This window comes from Triticum aestivum, chromosome 2D (assembly GCF_018294505.1).
Source record: "Triticum aestivum cultivar Chinese Spring chromosome 2D, IWGSC CS RefSeq v2.1, whole genome shotgun sequence".
NCBI classification, from domain to species: Eukaryota; Viridiplantae; Streptophyta; class Magnoliopsida; order Poales; family Poaceae; genus Triticum; species Triticum aestivum.
The window spans coordinates 597,513,775-597,531,287 of NC_057799.1; the positions used below are offsets into that span (position 1 = coordinate 597,513,775).

Here is a 17,513-nt window from a genome sequence, read left to right on the forward strand (position 1 = left end):
AAATTTATTTACTTTTTGCGAGCGTTTTTATCTCTTTATCAGAAAAATTTAAGCAGTCCAAGCATATTTTTGATAAACTTTTATGTTGCTCCAGTCCAGAGTCAAAGACAGACGTACAGGCTCACTGCAGTAGCTCGGAGTTGACTGTGACTGAATACTGAGCATGGGAGAAGAAAAATGATCTGGATGGATAGCTGGTGCTGCATTATTATTGCCACTTGATGATGAGTACCGAGTGGGTGGGTGATCTGGACAAGCTCGATCTGGGGAGAAGCTTTGTCTCGTCCGTCTCAAAGCCGGCTTGGTTTACGCGCAAAACGCCACGCCCGTGTCTTCTCGCTCGACAGACAGGGGTGGTCGTTTTCTCTTTCTTTACAGAAGAGAAGATCAGGGGAGCCCAACCACCAGTGCACACTGCACAGGCTGTAGCGATCCTACACTTGTTCGATGGCGTGCACGTCGCATTCACGTCACGCCAAGCCAAACCTAACCAACTTGACAGATACTTCTGGTTTATTCGATTTATAGTGTTCGGTTCGGTATTTCCATTGCCAGTTGTTTGGTGTTCAGGTGTATCATCAGTTTTCATCCTACATAAACCCAACTGAGTATATACACTCCAATTGACCTCATTTTTCTCTAACTTCCCTACATTGTTTTCCCCTCAAGAAAATCTCCTACTTTGTTGGCCCATGTAGGCATCCACACGTGTCGGCATGTAATCCATCGATCACCGCAGGAGCGCCATGTTCATGTGTGAATAGCCCAAACACAGCCCCGCCACGGTTGATTCACTAGCAGCCTCATAGCCTCCTAGCTGTGCCGCGGCCCGCTTCAGCCACCCACCTCCCGCCGATGGCCACTCCGGTTACGGCAGCCACATCCTCTCCGCGCTGAACACCACGTCGCCTTCTCTGGAAGTTGGCTCATCTGGTCATGCTGAGGCTGTTGGTGTGTTTCTACTTTTCTAAGGTACAACAATGCACCTATGTTCCAGAGAACCAGGTGGTGATCAAGGCCTTGAAATCTCACCGAAACCAAAACAACCCTAGAAGCCAGAATTACATCTTGACATTAAGGTGCCTTTGAAATGCAACCACGATGTTCAGAGAAGCCTCAGGTATGGCAGATATTTGCAAAAGTATCACATAAAATAAATTTAATATAAGAGATGCTTTATTCATGATAATTAGAGGAAGGTAAATTACATGTGTAACATGATACATCACTTTTCTTGGAAGGACGAGGTAGAGCAGTGGTAGACATCGTGTACACTAGAAATAAAACCGCATTTTGAAGTCAACATGCATGGTAGGATCCTACAGGCTGATGGCGGTTACAGAATCATTACTTGAAATATGCTGCTAATTTCTTCACCGCAATATGCAGTTATGACTTATTTTGCCTGCTCACTTCAAGGTTTAGATACTTGTTTTCTTCTCTGCCAGGACATCATCCCTGTATTAACAAAACAAACAAAACACACATTACGACCTCAATTTGAAAAAGGATTCACAGCATGCAGTTTAGACAGATAAAGGAGGATGTCATTCTCACCGTAGGAGTTCCCTCAACTGTTCAATGTGGATACCAAGTTCTTTCTGCTTACATATTAGTGTCTCTAGGGTCTGAACGTGCAAAGAAAATATCACTCAGCTGATGCTTAGGCTGCAATTTCCTAATTATTAAGTGTCTTTTCTCACCTCCTTGGTCTGAGCAGCACAGTCTTCAAGCTCTTGTATCTTCCCTGAGATCTGTTCATTGGCTTGTTTCTGATGAATATTTTCACTCATCTGATTAGCAACCTGTTCCATGCAGATTTACAACAATTAGTAACTGGAGAATTCTCATTTCATGGGGAGTAGTTAGGCTATGAGGCAAAACCACTCATTCGGAAGACATACAAGTAATATCTGCTAATCTGAACTCCCAAAGTGCAACTGTACGACTGGTTCACAGTAAAACCATAGCAGAAACCTTTTGAGATTTTTTTTTTACTTTCTGTGCTATGTGCTATCAGATGCGCCGTTCCAGTTTTTAAATGGAAATATACAAGGACAGAAGCATAATTTCAGTAACAGTATCAAGACCTGATTATCCTCTAACAACAACATGCCAAGAGTACGTTTCCTACCACATGTGGAGTCTACATGTCTTGCTGAAGGCTCCTGCAAAGGAAGTGTCAGAAATCCATAACGCATTCTTTGCAAGAGAAAGGAGGGAGAAAACGAGAGAAGAAAGAAGTATGTTTCTTCTATTCTGATGTGACACTTGGTGATGAAATTGAGGTGGGAGGGCAAAAGGAAGATGAAATGAGTAGATACAATGAAGGTGTGACACTTCTATTTTTCTCCAATAGATATTTCTTTTGATGGGAAAGGTCCCTATGTTATGTAGTAATAATATTTCTGAAAATCAGCCACTGAAGAAGAAAGGAAACCTCAATGGAGAGATGAGGAGGGGCCAATCCAGGAAAGGAAGCTCACAGGTATGAGATTGTGTTTCTTTTTATTATGCAGAATGCCCGTGTGTTGCTATGAAACTAATTTAAAAAAAATCATGTATAGATTCATGGCCACACAAAAATGACTTGGAATTTAAAGAACAGGGCAACTTAGAAAAAGTAAGACTAAAAATAACCATACGGCATACTCCCAAGAGTATTATGCAAATCCAAGATGGTAGAAATTGTCGAGACTCGAGAGATTGCCCAACCAGTTATGAAGTTACTTTGCTGGAGGTGAGGAGGTGGCATGGAAGAATGTCCATCGCCGCCACCAACTCAAATATTTATGGGAGTGATATACTAAAATAGGGCAGTAGATATACTAAATCAAGATTAAAACTTGAACAACCATGAAGTATCTAGTCCATAACACTTGAAATTGAGAAGTATAATACCAACACATGAATGGCCACTGACCAAACAACACTATTTTAGCCTCCTACTGGGCAATCCAAGGATAGATTTCACTCAGCCAAAGCTAAAGTTGCAAACAACAATACTAACAAAATAGCCTGCTTGCAGTTATAGAGTCATCTTATTGAAAGATTTCCCACTTCTCCAAAAAACTTCCTAGTTACAAATATACTCCCAACAATTAGTTCAGCTCCCCAGCAACTTTTGAACAAACTTTAAAAGAAGCATCATACCTCACCTTAGAAGCACGGATAATTCCAGCATCAGTCCAAGGTCCTTTATCTTGGAGCAAGCACCCTCCAGTTGCAGAACAAGAACATGTTCCACCCAAAAATTCAGGTAAATTGCTGCAGGAAAGAGCAAACGGTCATTCTCCTAACAATGTAAAAGTAGCTTATAACTTGATGCACTTTACCTTGGCTCAACAGCTTCTAGTACGGTGCTGAGGTAATTGGTCCCCAAAACCTTACAAGTAGCATTTGAGTAAGCACAGTATTCAGTGATTCAATCTTTTGTCCAAGAACAATAATTGGCACGGAAAGAAAACATGCGCTACCTGAATCTTTTTTAAAGTTCTTGCCTCCATAAATGCTTTTAGTACTCTCCACAATGCTCTAAATCCAGAACCAGCGTTGATTATGTAAAGTTGATGTAATGTCTGTATCATAAATCAAGGCCATATGAATATATTGTTGAAACTATTTTCTGCTGAGATTGGAAGCAAGAAATCTAGAACTAGTTTTGTTTCCGAACAATAGGATATTAGCCATAACTGGCTTTTTTTTTATGAAGTTCCATAATTTCCCAGCAAAAGAAATTCCTAGGTGCTAATAAATGATAGCAGAACTTAATGGAAAATAAAATAAAATAGAAAGTCATTCCTAACACACTCTCAAGGTATTTTATTAACCATCTGCGACATAAAATAAATAAATAAAGATAAATAAAAATCTAGACTATCGGATTAGACAATAATTTAAGTAGCACGCTGTGTCGGCGTTATAGCTCCGCTATAGTGTTTGGAGGGGCCTCACGCAAAACGCATCGTGTACAACTTAGCGTTATTTAGCACGCCATAGAGTCAATCTAGCTCTAAACGTTCAATGCTATAGCCTGCTATTTAAAACTATGGATTAAACATAGCAGGGATGAAGCTATCTATGTCTGAAATACTCTTTAGAAAACTGCACCTTTACGCTCATGATGGTATGGGTTGCCTAAATTTGAATTTCCTACATTTCATACAATGGCAAATAGTCTAGCTCTTATTTATTTTTACTCTATTGTTATCAGATAAGTTCCATATTGTCTCCAAACGGGAAACGCATGAAAAGGAAGTAAATAGGAGCTCGGGCCTGATGGTACGATTGAAAAGTACAAGGCTAGGCTTGTGGCAAGGGTTATACCGAGAAAGAAGGTGAATATTTCTTTGGCACTTACTCACCATTCGAGTGTTACTCTCGTTGGGGGCCTCGCATGGTCTTCTCGCCCATCAAATGGACGTCAGTAAGGAAGGAAAGGTGTGCAAGTTATTGAAACCTTTGTATGGCCCGATACAAGCGCCTAAGCAATGGCATAAGTTTGACAAAACTTAACATCTGTCGGCTTTGTTGTTAATGAAGCTGACAAGTGTGTATACTATTGCCATGGTGGCGGAGGAGTTATGTCATACTGATATTTGGAACCAACCTCAAAGTCATTGAGGAGGTTAAGGCTTTTCTATCTCATAACTTTGAGATGAAAGATCTTGGTGTGCTGATGTTATCTTGAACTTCAAGCTATTGAGAGATAATGAGGGTGGGATTACACTTCTGTAATTCCACTATGTTGAGAACATTCTGAGTCACTTTGGTTATTCAGATTACAAATCTTCTCCAACACCATCTGGTCCTAGTGTGCAAATTCGAAAGTTCGAAGGCACAACTATAGATCAGTTGGGATACTCAAGTGATTGGTTCACTTATGCACCTAGCTTGCGCTACGAGGCCTGACATCGCGTTTGCTGTGAGCAAACTAAGCCGGTTTGTTTCCAATCCAAAAGATGTATATTTGTGTGTTGTTGAAAGAGTGATGTGCTATCTAAAAGGTACTATGAGTAATGGAATACACTATACTGGATACCCGATGGTACTCGAAGGGTATAGTGACGTGAATCTGATTTCTAATACCAATGAGATGAAGGCCACAAGTGGATATGTGTTTACAGTTGGTGGCGCTATGGAACGGGCTGTCAACAAGCTGGTGGTGGACATCTTGGAGCCTAAGCTTGACCCCAAGGCAGTGGCTGTCCTCGACACGGCCTGGATCCTCATCTCCGGGCTCCCCGACATTGCGAGATCCGAGCGGGTCATTCGCAACGTGTCCCGCATCCTCGGCAAGGTGGTCGTGGTGGATGAGGTCAAGGTCAAATCCCTGGACTCCTCCAAGCTCCAGGCCACGGTGCGGATTTTCTTCAACGACCAAGGCTTCGACCTCAAGATTGCACCTGAGCCACCTAACCATGTGGGTCGCCCGAGAAACTTGGATGATGGTTACTTTGGGGCGGCCCAAGTGGCGATGATGACTACCACGGGCGGCACCACCGCCGCTCGTGCCACGACGACCCTGATGACGATGACGAGCTCTCGGAGCGCAACCGCTCCCCCTCACGCGACCCTCCGGACCCTGCCCCGGGCGGACTCGTGTCGTGCAGCCCTTCCTCCTGATTGGGCTCCTGACCACTACCCGCTGGCCTCCGACTCCGCTCCAGTGGACCCCCCTCCTACTTCTGCCGGCGGGGGATCCCCGGGGACCTCGGCCTCTGAGAGCGACACCTCCAGCGTGGGGCTTCCGGTGTTCCCCCCCCCCCCCCACCGAGGCCTGGCCCACATCGACGCCTCCCTCACCAAGACCCCCCACGATGAGGACACCCTGCCGCGCCCTGCCTCCGGTGTCGAGGCTGCTCCGCCCGAGCTCTTGGGGCCGCCGCCTACTATAGGCCCGCTCGATCCGGGGCCGCTGAGCACGGCCGGGATGCGGCCTGCGTATCTGCTGGTTCAGTTTTCCCCAGTGGTGCTTCCTCACCCATGCAGCCGCGGCCGAGCACCATGCTCACGCTGCTGCCAATGATGATGTGCATGGACTCCGTCACCGACCGTCCTCCGTCCATGGCGACCCCGTCCTCCGCCTTGGCTGGGTTTGTGGTGGCAGCTTCGGTGGTGACCACCCCGGTGGCCCCCCAACCCCTCCCACCACGGACGGCAACCTACTTTAGGAGGGCCAGGTCTGCTTCGACTCCAGTGACTGTCTCCTCCCGCAATGCTCGGATCGACGTGGCCAGACCGGTGGGCAGCCCGGCTTCGTCCATCCCCAAGCGGGCGGAGATCTGGGCGGCTGTCTGGAACCACGAGTCAGGTACTCCAGACCTCCCAGCTAGTTCTTCAAACTGCTCCTTTTCTGCACTCGAGGCGGTTCCGCTCGGCCACCTAGCAAAGGTCGCGGAGGAATCGGCGATCGTCTTCAGGGGGGAGGTGGGTCCCCCCTTAGTTCAGATTGAGGCTCTCTGCTCGCGCGAAATCTTAGATGGGAAGCTGGCCGAGTCCCGCCCGCTTGCGGCGGGCACCCATCCTTGAGACCCCAGTCCCCACCCCAAACCCTGCGGCCATGGTGGAGATCCATGGCCGCACCCGCTCCCGCACCTGCGGCCATGTCAGCGCATAGTGCCTCCGTTGTCCTGGGGTCTAGCAGGCCCCCGATGGCCCCTTGACGTGGACACTATTCTAGAACATCCGCGGTTTCGGCCAAGATGGCCGCCGCCAACTCATCGAGTACATGCGCGATGAACGAATTGACATTGTGGCCATCCAAGAAACCATGTGCACGGATTTCACCCTCCAGGAGCTGGAACGGCTGAGCACCCTCCTCTTTGCATGGCACCGAGTCCCCTCTAGTGGGAATGCCGGCCATTCAGGTGGCATCCTTTTAGGCGTAAAGGGTGGCACCTTCGAGGTGGGCGGCATGGACCGAGGCGAGTTCTATGTGAGCATGGAGGTTTTCGAGCGGGCTCTCAACTTAAAATGGGAGATCGTCATAGTCTATGGCCCTGCAGACCACCGTCATTCAGGGGCCTTCCTCGACGAGCTCAGGACGAAGGTCTCGGCGGCCCAACTACCCGTGGTAGTTGGAGGTGGCTTCAACCTCATCCGCTCGGCCGCGGACAAGAACAACGATCTAGTTAACTACCCCTGGATGCAGATGTTCAACGACTGCATTGCAGATCTCGGTCTCCGAGAATTAGATAGGGTTGGTGCCAGGTTCACCTGGAAAACCGGCAGGCGGACCCAACGCGGTCCGTCCTGGATCGCGTGTTCTTATCCCCCGAGTGGGAGCTTCACTGTCCCCTCGCTTCCCTTCGCGTAGTCACTAGGATTGGGTCCGACCACGTTCTTCTTCTCCTTTCCTCAGAGAATGAACGCCCACCCCCACCCCCACGCTTCCACTTCGAGACCTTCTGGCTCAACCAGGACGGGTTCCTCAAGGCCGTCCGGGACAGGTGGATTGCGGTTCGGGGCGACCCTCACCGGTCCCTCTCAGCCATCGACTCATGGCATTTCTACGCCAAACGGGCTCGCTAGTTTATGAAGGGGTGGGGTGGAAACCTCGGTCGGAACCTGCGGGATCGCAAGAAAGCCCTCCTCTCCTCCATCCAGGAGTTGGACCTCCGAGCTGACACTTCGGGCCTGTCTCCTGACGAGTGGTTGCTCCAATATGATCTTGAAGACCAGCTCATGGTAATCTACACCGATGAGGAGGCTTATTGGCGCATGCGTGGTACCCAAAGATGGGTCCTCCAGGGGGACGCCAATACGGCATATTTCCAGCCAACGGCCGGAGACGTTGTAACACCATCCTTCTCCTGTGAGACGGTGATAACCTCCTCCAGTGCCCGGCCGACATTCGGTCGCACGTCGACAGCTTTTATAAAGCATTTTTCTCCCCTACGGGAGGGGTGGCCCTGGCCCCTGATATTTTGGCCGCCCGCCAGCGTGTCTTGGATATCGAGAACGCTGCCCTCACGGCCCCCTTTTCCAAGGAGGTGTTGATGGCCATTAAAGGCATGAATCTGGCGTCTGCGACGGGGCCCTATGGTCTCCCGGTTAAGCTCTTTCAGGTCTTCTGGAATGTCGTCAAGCCTGAAGTGATGGCACTCTTTGAGGAGTTCTATGTGGGTTCCATAGAGCTAGCCCAGCTCAACTACGGGATCATCACTCTCATCCCCAAGGTGCCTGGCGCCTCAGACATCCGCCAATTCCGCCCAATCACGGTGATCAATGTGACCTCGCATACTGGCAAAGGGGTACGCCAATAGGGTGACCTCGCTAGCCGACCACATCACCCATCCCAACCAGTCGGCCTTCATCCAAGGCCGGTATATTCTGGATGGGGTGTTGGTGTTCCATGAGGTCCTTTATGAGGTCCGCTCCAAACAAATGAAGGCGGTCTTCATGAAGATTGACTTCCATAAAGCTTATGACACGGTCCACTAGCCCTTCCTTCGGGAAGTATTGCTTCGTAAGGGTTTCGATGATCGTTGGGTCACCCGTGTCATGCAGATGATCTCTTGCGGACGTACCGCGGTGAACATTAATGGGGAGATCGGCCCCTTCTTCCCCACACTCTGTGCGGTCAGATAGGGCAACCCCTTCTCCCCCTTTCTGTTCAATATGGTGGTCGATGCCCTCGCTACCATCCTAGACAAGGCCAAGGCCGCGGGACACATCTGCGGGGTGGTGCCGCATCTTATGGGAGGGGGCGGGATCTCCCTCCTGCAGTACGCCGATGACATCATTATCATGGTGGAAGGGCCCGCGGCTGGCATCGCAAATGTGAAATTCTTGTTCTTTTGCTTTTAGCAAATGTCGGGCCTCACGATCAACTTCGACAAGAGTGAAGTGATGGTACTGGGATACTCGCCTTCCGAGTGCTAGAGCATTGCCGACCGTCTCAATTGCCAGCTGGGCTCCTGCCCGACGTCCTACCTTGGGATCCCCATTAGTGACTCACGGCTCTCTGTGGCGGATCTTTGCCCCTTGATGAGTAAGCTACAACACCGCCTTGAACCGTGGCAGGGCCGGTGGTTGTCCAAGGCGGCCCGGACTGTGCTCATCAATTCTTCACCCTCCAGCTTGCTCCTGTTCATCATGAGCTTCGATAGCCGCCACGAGATCGCCAAGTATCAGGCGCAGTTCTACTGGGCTGGCGATGGCGACAAGCAGAAATACCATATGGTAAGTTGGCCTGATATTTGCAAGCCCCGCGACCAGGGCGACTTGGGATCATGTCGTCCAAACGCATGAACATTGCCCTGTTGACTCGTTGGTTGTGGCGGATTCCGGATGGGGAGGGTGGCCTTTGGCTTGACACCATCCGGAACAAATATCTCCGTGGTCAACCCCTCGCCTTTTTCAGCGGTCTGGCGACTCGCAGTTCTGGCAGTCCATCATCCAACTGCTCCCGGTACTTCGCATCGAGACCTCCATCACGGTTGGATCGGGTGCGTCTACCTTGTTCTGGTTTAACAGATGGGTTGGGGATCGCCCCTTTGCCGCCCGATTCCCGAACTTGTTCGCCATCGCGGTCGAACCTAGGATCTCCGTCGAGATGGTCCTTATTGACTTGGGGCGTCTCACGTTCCAGAGGCCATTTGGGCCCGCGGAACTGGCCGCCTGGGAGGACCTCCTTGAGTGCATCGCGTTGCAGCCTCAGGACACGGATCAATCGAGTGATCACGTCTCCTAGCATTTGGAGCCCTCGGGACGGTTCTCCACCAAATCCCTATGCCGGGCCACTGCGGCTACCCCTACCCCCGCCCCCTAGTTGAGATCTGGACAATTAAACTACCTTTGAAGATTTGGATATTCCTCTGGCAATGGATCCAGGGCCGAGCACCCTCGGGCGTGGAGGTGCTCAAGCGAAAGGGTCCTGGAGATGGGCTCTGCCCCCTATGTGGGACGGAGGACTCGAATCACATTTTCTTCACGTGTGTCTCGGCACAATTCCTTTGGAGTTGCTTCCGTGAAGTGGTTGGTGGACGTTGGTGCCACAACAACTTCCCCGACCTCTTTGAGGAAATCCAGGCCTCCCCTCAGCGTGTTCGCCACATTAGGTGGCTGGGCATCGGGGTTCTCGCCTGGACGCCGTGGACCGTCCGTAATAAGCTTGTGATCCAGCGTGTGCCTCTTCGACATGCTATTGACGCGGTTTTCAAAATGTGTGGATATTTACAGCTTTGGCGGCCGCTTAGCCGTCCTCGGGATCAAAACGCCATCAACATTATCATTGCAGATCTTCGCACGATGGCTCTCCGCTTCCTCCCCCACCCCCTAGCTGGTTTAGCCCTTCATGGCCCCTGCTACCACCTTTTTCGGTTTTTTTATTAAGGGCTTGTTGAGTTGTGCCCTCAGCAGTACCCTTTCGCACTTTGTTTGCCTGTTGCTACCTTTGCGTGCATGTGCGGTGTGAACTTTGTTTGACCTTGTGGCTCTGGTGGTTTGCTTTATACTCCCTCCGTTCCTTTATATAAGGTGTATTTGTTTTCTGATAAAATTCCAGAGTATAAGGTGCATTCCTTTTAGTTCCTCATAATTCCCTTGTTAGCCCTCCAGAAAAAGGAAAGTATCTGTCTCCTGATTGTCTGTATCTCTCCTTGTAGCAAAAGAAGGAAACTATATCTATGTCGATTGCATGTATCTCTTACTTTCCTGGACTAACAGATTTACTTGCCACTAACCAATAAATTTGCCAAGGGTAATTTCATTCTAACACGTCTATAATTGTGTGCCTTGGTCACCGTGCCGAAAATAATACACCTTAGATAAGGGAACGGAGGGAGTATATAAAGTGTGGCGAAAGCGTTTTTCTGTATGGAAGTCTTGCAAGCAAACCATCTTAACGAATTCAACGATGGAAGCAGAACTCACAACATTAGAAAAATCTTTCACTGAAGCAGAATGGCTTCGAGAGCTTTTGTTGGACTTGCTAGTGGTTGACAAGCCAATTTCGACTATCCTCATGAACTGTGACAATCATACAAGGCTTGTCAAAGCAAGCAGTTCAAAGGACAACATGTAATCCAGAAAGCATATAAGAAGAAGATTGAAATCTATCGGCCATTTAAGAAACTCCGAAGTAACAGAGTTGGATTTTATATCAAGTCGGCTAAGAATCTGGCAGACCCCTTCACAAAAGCTTTGTCGTGTGTTGTGATAGAAAATGCATCGTGGGAGATGGGTATGAGACCCACATGAGTTGCCATGGTGGTAACCCAACCAATGTGATCAGAGATCCCGTGAAGTAGGACCTTCGAAAACAAATTACTAGTTAACTGGAGGAGAGTAACTTTACTAACCCACTCCATTCGAGATTGACAACCCTAACAAATTGTATGGCGGTTAACTTTCATCTTAATGTGTTCCGAGGCTTGTATAAGCAAGATGCTATCCTACAAGACAATCTTTGGAAGAATAGACCTATATAAGCCCGACTGCTCATCACAGTCTATGGGATAGGGTAATCTTCAGTAAGCTCATGAATAGGCCAGGAGTGTGACTAATATGCTCCACACGCGGTGTTAGCCTTCGGCTGCCTAGTACCAGTAAGACAATTAGTGAAACTTCTTTATGCCAAACTGACAATTCAAAGCATAGTCTGTTGTTCAGTTGCGGAGAAGTGTAGTTCTTTGCTCTAGGAGGATGTTCAACCTTACGGTCTCCACTGGAAATGCCGGTATATCAAACAGTGTTTGGAACAAAGAACACCACAATAGACCTCCAAGATCTGGTGGGGGATTGTTGAATTATAAATGGGCTTTAGGCCCATACAAACAATAATTCCTGTAAAATCTCAAAGGCTAATGTGGGTTGTCATGACATGGTGGGAAGTTTAGTACCACCCTGGTCTTGGAGGAGAGGTGAGACGAACATATAAGGGATTCTCTTCCACATGCTATTGGAGCGGATTCTCTTCCACATGCTATTGGAGCTTGAGAAGAGGAGTGGTACACGCGTGCTCCTCCGCCGCCGCGCGCGGCTCATGTTCCGTGAACGAGCCAAGCCGAGCTCAAACCTATGTCATGTGTGCGCTTTATATTTGCCGGCCAGGAACAAATAATTAATTGTGAGTCATTAACAGACGTATTACGTAACAACCACATCTGAACCGTCGGATCGTGGGCCTAGCCCCACGTCTCCCTACCCGATCGCATATATATTGGGGGCCGTGGCAACCCTAGCCATCACCTTATCAGATTGCATCTACTTTGCCTCCTAGCGCATAACCCACCGTCGTTACTCTCGCTACTACTGCTTTCGGCAATTCCATCCCATTGACCGCGTGCATGGCTGTGTGGGAGAGCAGGCCTCCAAAACCCCGCCTTTTGTGATCCTGCACTGGGAGAAGGGTGATTAATTTTTGAGGAGCGTCTCGGGGCGACTGCTGGGTGCTCGATGTTGTTCCTCTTCGTCCTCTACTTCGACTACGTCCTCGACCTCCACAAAATCGTCATGGGTGAAAACTCCGAAGCCACGAAGAAGGCGCCGAGGATGCTGCCACCGCCACCGCCACGTCTTTGACCTGGGAACTGCAGATGCATATCAACCTAAGGGTTCCAGTTCCATGGAAAGGCACACCGCGAAATTGGTCGGTGCTACCATCTGTGGCGACGACCTTGTGACACGAAGATGCTTACATGAAGGGCTGGTTGACTGCATCATGTACCTCGCCATGGAATACCATGGGACTACTGTTCTCACTGATGACATGCCACTGGGCCTGATGAAGCTGAAGATGAAGAAGGCGACGGCTAGGATGTCGAGGATAATGACAAGAGAGACATAGATGACGAGACGAAGGAGAAGGCCAGCTACTCACAGACACAAGGTTCATCGCGTCGCCAACATCCACCGTATCAAAATCACCTTGAAAAGAACCATAGGGTTTAAAGCAAACGGTTTAGAAGTTGTTATGGTCGTGGGTGCACAAGGCAGCAGGAGATAGGCCTATTAGTGAAGGCATTTGATAGGTTATGTTAAAGATATGAAGATTAAGAAAAGGAATAAATAAGTGATAAATATCCTTGTTGGATGCTGTTGGCTCAATAGGAAAGAGTCCAGTTAAATTAGCAAGGATTCAATTGAATAGGAAGGTAGAGTTATGGTTTGGCCTTGAGTTCGAAACTTTGAATTGAGCTTTTAGATCGAGCAATGAAATCCCAAAGCCTAACAGATCACTTCCACGTCAGGAACAACCCCTGCTGCAGCTATTGAGGGCGAGTGCCTGATCCCTGGTCTTCAGACCATTATTTTATCCAAGCTATTATAGGCCAAGGTCCACAACAAAATATTTTTTTAGATAAATGATTTTGAACTTCGGGATTCTAGTCTTAGAGGGAACACAGTCAAGAGTCTAACATGGACATTTTCAAACTAGATTAGATTACCTCTGGGTAGTAATTGCTGTCAATCTTCTGAATTTCAATGAACATCTCTCGTGCAGCTTTTGAAAAATTGTTCATGCCCTGAAATAACAGGAGTATCCAAATGAATATGCTGGTACATAGTAAAATAGCTTCATCATGTGCTACTGCTAGTACTAAAAACTAATAGCTTAGACATATGATAGTTTCATGAATGTACATTGCTGTTGCAGCCAAAAGTTCCTAATGTAGATAAAACTTGACAAAGGAACGGCCTTAAGAATGAACCAAGTTACATGACAACAAAAACAAATTGAGTACCTGCTTCCAAGACAAAAGCTTGGCCTCAGTATCAGGCAATGAAGAAATGATCAAACAGTTATGCAACTACCCTCTTCAATGAAACAATGGAATTAATGTATAGCGCTGAGAAGAAGATTTCACAGACAGCAACGCACCAATCCTTTCACATCTAATATGGCTGTTGTAGACGATATGTGCTTCTTTGCGGCAAGAGAACATGCAGGATATCTCAAAGATAAAGTTTTCTCCTGTTCTGATATATGATATTTTATATATCGATCAATACTAGTCACTTGCATGAGCTTACTGAGATCCACTGAGCCAATCCGTTCAATGTATAGTGGCCTTCCAAATCTGTCAACTCCATGAAATCCATGAGGATAGCATCGTTTTAATGCGTCAAATTCCTCAAATTTAAAATCCTGTAACATAGAAACACCATTTTCCCTTAATATTTCAACCAGATAACAATAATACTGTGGAACTAGAAATGTAGAAGGATACAAGACAATTACGAGACTCTTTGGACAAATTACAAACAGGAGTGTTTACAAATGACAGCCATGGCATACCTTTGCAATGGTATCAACAGCACAATCCTCACGCCATTTCAGCATATTCAAGAACATCTCTTTTGCCTTTATTATGTTGAATCCTCGCATTCTCAGAAAGCTACATGATGAAGATAGCAATCAGATCAAGTCCAACTTCAACACAAAATAAGAGTACGTCTGACCTCCTAACTGTTGAGGTGTAAAATATCTCCCAGTTATTTAGATGGGTAATTTTGGTGATGTAACTATGTATAGAAGTATACAACATAGTTTCTGGATAATGGATAAGACTTAGATACCGTAGTAGGACATGATGGTCATCAAACTTCTCTGGGAGCTGGTTGCTCGCAAGAAGTGACTCCCTCAAGGCTTGCACAGACTGCTCTTCCTTCGGGTCATGAATACCATTGGCAATAATACTCTGAGAAATTTTGATCTTGCTGTTCCTTCTAAGTAATTGCTCAATAGATCTGAAGCTCATCTTTGATATGGTGCTGTTTTTGTTATCCACTTGCAGGATGTGCCAGTAAGCTTCAAGTGGAAATGTGGTAAATTAGTTCTGACGCTGTGGTATTGAACCCTTCGTAAAAAGAAGGCAGGCCATTAAAAGCAGGTTTGACTCCATTACGTTCGCTTGGCATTGCACTTTTTTTTATTTGATCCAACAATGTAAGCAAGCATACACAAAGCAGAAAGGAAAGAGAGTTTTAACTGTGCAAGTCCATGGGGAAACAGTATGGTAGTTGTGGTCATTAGTATTCCGTGTAAAAAAAAATCCAGTAATACCATCAACATCCCCAATTTAAATTTTAGAGTTTAATCTTTTATAAGTTAAGAAAAGTAGCATCTTCAAGACCACCTATCCTATGTAGCATAATATACTATTGCGAATTTCTGGCATCACCAAGAAAAGAAGATGAGGAAGGTATTCAATTGACCATCATGTTTGCCGTAATTTGATTGGCCAACAGTAACCTATTGCCAAATATAGCTAGATACTTGTGATTTATTTTCTGTTCACGGATGATGCTTTCCTTTATACAATATTAACCTGGCCCACGCAGAAGAAGGAAGAACTCAAGCACTTCTGCACGGTCCAACTGACGCACATCAGTGCAGCTACAATTTAAGGCGGGACTGCAAGAAAATTAAGAAAGAGAAAATGAAATAGTCACTGGTGCAATAGGTCCACAGCATCGTGTATGTACTACTAACCGTGCGCAATTCCGCTAATTTCAAAATGCATCTCATGTAGTCATGTATGCACAAGCATAAGGAATTTGCACTTCTGCAATCTCAAGAACCAACATAGCACGACTGGGGCAGGATCTTACCTAAGGTTGAAGCTCGGGGATGCAGCCAATTATTTCACGAATAAACCAGGAGTCCCCTCCGTCCTGGACTTGGAAGATATAAAATGGGGGCTGGGTCTCCCGGGCGTGGCATTACGTCGAACGCCTGGTGGGCATGCGGGTGCCAGGCGGAAGGGAAAGAATGCTTCCGCGGGCGGCAATAAGAGGAATCGGGCGTCTCCCTCATGGACACGGCGCCGGAGAAGCGACGTGAAGCAGCCGCACACTCCTCCTCGGCCAGGCCCATCACGTGCGACTGCCGACTGCTTCGCTCCGAGTGCGCGGAGAATCCATTGCCGTCGCTCGGAAGGTCTTAACGCCTTCCCGCGTTACTGACATGTGGGGGTGGTGTGTCTCACCCGTTGCAGCAAACCAGGCGCCTCGCGTCGCTCGCTATATGGGTCTGGCCCATCTAGCCGTGTTTGGTTCGTCTTTTTCTAATCAGCACGAAAATGTAATGTGCGATTTTTTCTAATTAAACAACACAGGTCGCTTAATTAATAATTACGCGTCTAGTTTTCACAGCATTTTTACGATTTTTTTGTTTTCAACCGTTTTTTGAGAAAACATCACAAGATCAAGAAATGTTCACGACTATGAAATAAATTGGAAATTTAAAAAATTCAAAAACAATGTTCACAAACTCGAAAAAAGCAGTACATGAATTCAAACTTGTTCATGAAATTCAAAAAGCAAATCATGAAAACAAAAAAATGTGCATGAATTAAAAAATGTCTGCCAATTTGAAAAACCATGAAATTAAAATGTTCATGGATTTTTTTACATATTTCATAACGTCCATGAATTTGAATAATGTTCAAAAAATGAAAAGAAGTTCAAAATTGAATAAAATTGATGAAGTTTGTGAAATTCAAAATTATTATGAATTAAAAATAATTCATGAAATTTAAATGTGAATTTTAATAATAAAAATGAAAAGAAAAGGAAGAAAATTTAGAAGGAAAAAGGAAAAGGAGGAAAGATAATCGATCAAAAAACAAAGAACAACCAAAAAACTTGAAGAAAAAGATAGATAGAAAAAAACATAAGCAGGTCAGTAGTGGAGACCTTAGGGAAAAGATGAAGAAGAAAAGGAAACAATTAGCCCAAAATCTAAAAATAGGATCGAAGAAGCGAGAGAGAAAAGATAGGATCGAAGAAGAAAAGGAAACAATTAGGCCAAAATCTAAAAAGTGGTCGCGCGCTAAACAGACAGAACGAGCGGCCGAACGAGAGCCGCTCGATCTCGTCCCGATCGACGGCGCGCCGTGTCCAGGTGTCCCCTGGTCGGGTGGTGGGGCCGCGCCGCTCAGACCCGCGCGTGGACCGGTCGCCTGGTCCGATTGCGCCGTGCCGTGCGAGATAAACCGCCCGTGGGACCCACATGTCATTGAGGATTAGGCGGTTCTCCAGCGTTTTAGCCGTCGTGCATAGTGGGCGGCGGTTTCGAATTTTGTGCCATTACCCCGTCCACCCCCACCTCTCGCCGCCCATTCCTCCTCTTTCCCCCTTTGCTTTCGCCGTTGGTTGGTGCTCGGAGGCGGTTCCAAATCCGCCGGGTTGTGGTCGACGGCGGGGCGCGCCACGAGGGTCGTCGTCCGCGGCAGCACAGGTACTGCTCCTACGCGTGCTCCTCGTCTTCGTCCCTGCTTGTTTCTCCACTCGCCCGCCCTCCTTTTTCTGGTGAGGTCGCTCGTTTTCCGGTGAGGTCGCGGTCGTTGTCAGGGAGGTCGAGGTAGAGGTCGAAGTCGAGGTCGGGGTTAGGGAGGTCGAACTCATTTTCCGGCGAGGTTGAGGTCACCCCCGCGGACGAGTTCATTTGGGAAACCGCCGGATTGGCAGGGGTGGGTTAGGGTTGTGCTCATCCCGTCGTTTTTGTGTTGCAGTAGGGGGTGAGCTCGTGCATATACGTACGGTATGAGTGGTTCAGGGAG

The 17,513-nt window shown here is 47.4% G+C and overlaps 1 protein-coding gene across 4 annotated transcripts; it reads right to left on the reverse strand.

Annotated features, from left to right (window-relative positions):
* Positions 1-1,154: 1,154 nt before the first annotated feature.
* On the reverse strand, positions 1,155-15,934 carry LOC123054839 (phosphatidylinositol/phosphatidylcholine transfer protein SFH11). 4 transcript variants are annotated; one of them, XM_044478702.1, is made up of 13 exons: positions 15,562-15,934; positions 15,279-15,364; positions 14,527-14,758; positions 14,246-14,345; positions 13,829-14,095; positions 13,395-13,472; positions 3,477-3,578; positions 3,336-3,385; positions 3,159-3,267; positions 2,091-2,168; positions 1,704-1,805; positions 1,558-1,628; positions 1,155-1,458 (listed from the first exon to the last, which is right to left on the reverse strand). In XM_044478702.1, the coding sequence occupies exons 3-13, from the start codon at positions 14,706-14,708 to the stop codon at positions 1,422-1,424; spliced, it is 1,176 nt and encodes a 391-aa protein (XP_044334637.1). In that variant the 5' UTR covers positions 14,709-14,758; positions 15,279-15,364; positions 15,562-15,934; the 3' UTR covers positions 1,155-1,421. The 4 variants fall into 4 exon arrangements, with proteins under 4 accessions (XP_044334637.1, XP_044334635.1, XP_044334636.1 ...); XM_044478700.1 differs by lacking the exon at positions 15,279-15,364; XM_044478701.1 differs by lacking the exon at positions 15,279-15,364 and having other exon boundaries at positions 14,527-14,807.
* Positions 15,935-17,513: the final 1,579 nt, after the last annotated feature.